The sequence below is a fragment of the Myotis davidii genome, unplaced genomic scaffold, assembly GCF_000327345.1.
Source record: "Myotis davidii unplaced genomic scaffold, ASM32734v1 scaffold77, whole genome shotgun sequence".
NCBI classification, from domain to species: domain Eukaryota; kingdom Metazoa; phylum Chordata; class Mammalia; order Chiroptera; family Vespertilionidae; genus Myotis; species Myotis davidii.
In genome coordinates this window covers 945,356-949,158 of record NW_006289713.1, presented here as the reverse complement: position 1 = coordinate 949,158, position 3,803 = coordinate 945,356, and the positions used below count along the sequence as shown (strand labels likewise).

General features: G+C 64.0%; 1 protein-coding gene across 1 annotated transcript in view; it reads right to left on the bottom strand.

The window, feature by feature from the left end:
* Positions 1–3,803, bottom strand: part of PEPD (peptidase D) — a 107,834-nt gene that overhangs the window by 4,772 nt on the left and 99,259 nt on the right. Inside the window, exon 13 of the mRNA XM_006762259.2 lies at positions 447–631. Within this exon, the coding sequence (XP_006762322.1) occupies positions 447–631 (185 nt within the window). The remainder of the gene's footprint in view (positions 1–446; positions 632–3,803) is intronic.

Below are 3,803 nucleotides of genomic sequence, written 5' to 3'. Positions count from 1 at the left end.
ACCAGGGCCAGCCACCAGCTGGTGGAGCCCTATCACCCCAGTCTGAATGAAGCCAGAGGCAGGAGAACATGACGAGTACAGTGCCAGTCCCATGATTCAGACCCAGCTTCGGGGACCCCATGCATGGCACACTGACCACTTACCAGCCTTCAGGAAAGGCCACACCCAGTGCACCGCCCAGGGCTCACTGTGCAGACACCGGCAGGCCCTGTGAGGCGGCCACTGGAGGAGGCATGCTCACAGAAACTCCCGCCTTGGCCTTGGGGTGCGGACGCTGTGGCAGCAGCCTGGACCAGGACCAACCAATAGGTGGAAGGGGAGGAGGGGCATGAGCCCTGCCTGACTCACTGCACTGCAGCTGTCTCAGAGCCCTAACCCACCCTGGGGCGTTCAGGCTCAGCGACAGCCCACAGGCAGGCTACTCTGGCCGACATGTGCACACTGACCTCTGGGTAGCCTCCCACGTCGTGCACGTCGATGCCCAGGAAGTGGCCGAGCCCGTGAGGCATGAACACAGCTCCCAGGTGGGCCTGGACCATGGCATCGACGCTGCCACTCAGGATGCCGATGCGGGCCAGCTCCTCCAGGTGGATGCGGTCAGCCAGGCGGTGCATGTCGGGCCACCAAACGCCTGCAGCTCAGACGGAGACTGCAGTGAGCCGTGGGGACTGGCGGCCCGGCCAGGGCTCCCCAGGGCAAGATTTGGGGAACACAAAGCCCTCACTGGCTGAGGCGGGATGTCCTGAGGTGAGGGGCAGGGGCGATGAGGCTGGGTGCCCTCCATGCAGGGCTTTCCCAGCCACAGCTCTGGAACTTAACCCCACCTTCTCCACTGGGTCCTTAGAGGCCGGCTTCTGTCACCCATGGCCAGGGGCCTAGACAGGTGTGCTCCCAGGCCATACTATCCCTGTCCCCGGCCAGTGTGTGCTTTGGGGGCCATGGGATCTCAGCCAGATCACTGGGCATCAGGAGAGCTGAATGTCCCCATCAGTGGATGTGGGGGAGAGGGGCTGCAGGGAACCCCAGCAAGGCTTAGGCCCAAACATTGCTCATGAGCCTCAGGCTGTGGGGCCCGAGGAAGCCATGGCTGGGAGAGGGGCCCTTCTGCAGCCCCCTCCTCCCTCTCTCCATGGGGCTGAATCTCTCTGGGAGCCACTGTAGGAGAACAAAGGTTTCTGGGGTGAAGGTGCAGCTGGCGCAGCCTCACGGGCTGGCTGGCTGGGGTCTGTGGCCCCGCCTGCTACAAGCTCTGGTGACCATCTCTGCGGCAGCCCAAATATCCAAGCCCCAGGCTGCTAATCAAACTCATCTCTGCCCCACATTTCTGGGGCAAAGGTCACTGTGGAGAGCATTCCCAGGCACTGAGTTTCGGGGTGAGCAGGCTCTCCAGGGCTTTGTGGCTCTGCCCTGCCCGGATCCCCAGGGACCTCTGAGGGCCGCAGCCTGGGGCTTTTGGAGAGGCATACTCAGCCCTGCCCATGGGCTCCATGGAGTCCACCTTCAGCCTTGCTCAAGGCGCTAGGCACTCAGCACAAGCACCACATAGGGACCTAGGCCAGTGAAGCTCCTTGCCCCACCTCACGAGGGCTGTTTGGGCAGGCCATGTGGCCCCAGGGCACCAGGGCCAGGTGGATAGGGTGGGGCCTGCACCTCTATACTGTGCTCTGGCCACAGAGGTGGTCAGCACCGGTCCATTTAACCCCTTCCATGTGGCAACCCTGGCTCCCAAGACCCCCTTCTTCTGCGCCCCTACTCCCCCTCGCCCCCCTGCTCTCTGCACAACCCATCACTGTCGATCTCCGCTGTAGGAGGGCAGGACTGGGATCCTGGACTGTGAGGGCAGCACTGGTCCCTCGCTGGCCACGGCAGGGCCCCCAGGATCTGGGTGGTCTCAGGACTCTGAACCTCAGAGGGCAGACGATGGCTCGAGGGGTAGAGGGAGATGGGACATAGGCCATCACCTCTCAGACACTCAAGCTAGGCACCAGTCCCCCAGATGGGGTCCCTCCCCTGCTAGAGATAGAGGCCCCACAGTTGGGGTCTTGGGTGGGTGTAGGCACAGGGCTAGTCCAACCTCTTGGGTCCCCAGGATCCAGGCCGTGAGCAGGTGGGTGGGTGGCACCCTGGCTAGTTCATACGGCAGTGGCCAGCCCAGGGCCCGAGGTGCGGGGAGACCAGGGTGGAAGACACCAAGGCCTGTCCCTGGAGACAGAGCGCCTCCTTGGAGCCCAGCCCTGTTCTACACACCTTGGCCCACGAGGTGCCGAGGTGGGGGTGGTGTCCTGGGGTCTGGAGTCTGGCTACTCTCTCCGTGGAGGGAGAGCCCAGCCTGCACCCCAGCTGGAGCCGGGGTGGGAGCCGTTTCTTAATGGATGGCATCCTGAAACGAAGACCTGGGACACCGATGCCAGCTCCGCTGCTTGGCACTGTGACCAGGGCAAGCCTTCGCCTCTGTGAGCCTCCGAGGCCTCTGTGCCAACATGCCCCGTGGAGCCTGGAGAGCTAGCCGCAGACGCACCTTCCAGAGGACTGGGTCACATCCCCGCAAACTGCCATAAGCCACTGTTCACCCATCACTGTGTCCAGCCAGACCTGGGTCCACTTCCTGTTCACTCATGGGCCACAGCTGGGTCTGCTTCAGCCTTGGACCTCGGCTCTCCTCCAAGACAGACAACCTCCCCTCCCTGCCCGCTCCCCAGGCAAGGCCACCCCCTCCCAGAAGCACACTAAGGTCTCCCGCCTCAGGCCCTTTGCACACCGGGCCTGACCTGAGACTCCTCGTCCTTGGGGACGCGGCATAAAAGTCAGCCCGTCCTGGAGTCCTGCCCCAGTCACGCTCTTCGCAGCCCCAGTGATGTCTCTCCTTGCTCCTCATCCCCTGGACAGGGCTGCCTACCGCCCCTCCTGTGTCCTCCAGGAGAGCAGTGCCCCCCTCCTGTCCCCCTGCCCCCCGGCCTGGCAGAGTGAGTGCCAGTTCAGGGGAGAATGCACCGCCTGTTCTGCTCCCGCCAGAGGCTCCTAGCTTAAAAGGGCCCCGAAGCAGCCCTGCACACTTGGAAGGCCAGCCCCTGGGCTGAAGGGCATCCTGTGTGGTAGCCGATGCCCCAACCCCAGTGCAGCGCCGTCTCTTTGGCGGGGCCTTCTCCCCATGCCCAGAAGCAGCCCCCAGAAGCAGCCTGCCTTCGGACCTGGCAGCTCCCACAGTGGGCCTGGCCTCGGCAGAGGGGGATCAGGTATAAATCATGCGCGTGCTGGCAGCTCGGCTCCTCTCCTGTCCTCGTGGCCCCTTGTGGGGCCGGACGTGTGGGCCCAGGCGGTCCCCACGGCGCCTCTAGTCTTCCTCGCCTGCAGGCCCTCGGGAAGGCCTTGCACACTGCGCTCTTGGCCGGGAGTGAGAGTTTCTGCCTGTGTGTGGTTAGGGTTGTGACAGTGACTAAACCTCCAGCAACTTGGCCCAGCGTCTGGCCCGGATGGCGGTTACGACACCCATGGGCAAGGCAAGGGTCCCTGAAGTGTGTGGAGGCTGCTGTAGGGGTGGGGTGGGCACAAATGGAGGGGGTCTCCACGCCTAGGCCCAGCCCACAGTTCGAGGCCCATGCCCTGACTCCCGGGCTCCCTGCGCCTCAGCAGCTCACAGGCGCCTCGGAGCCCACAGCCCAGCCAGAAGCCATCAGAGGTCCCCCAAGCCTGCTCACACTGGGACACCACATTGGGGGTCACACTGCAGAGACAGATGCCATCTGCCTCCAGCACACACCAAATCTTGTCCTGTCGTCCCGAACATCTGAATCTGAAGCCCCCCC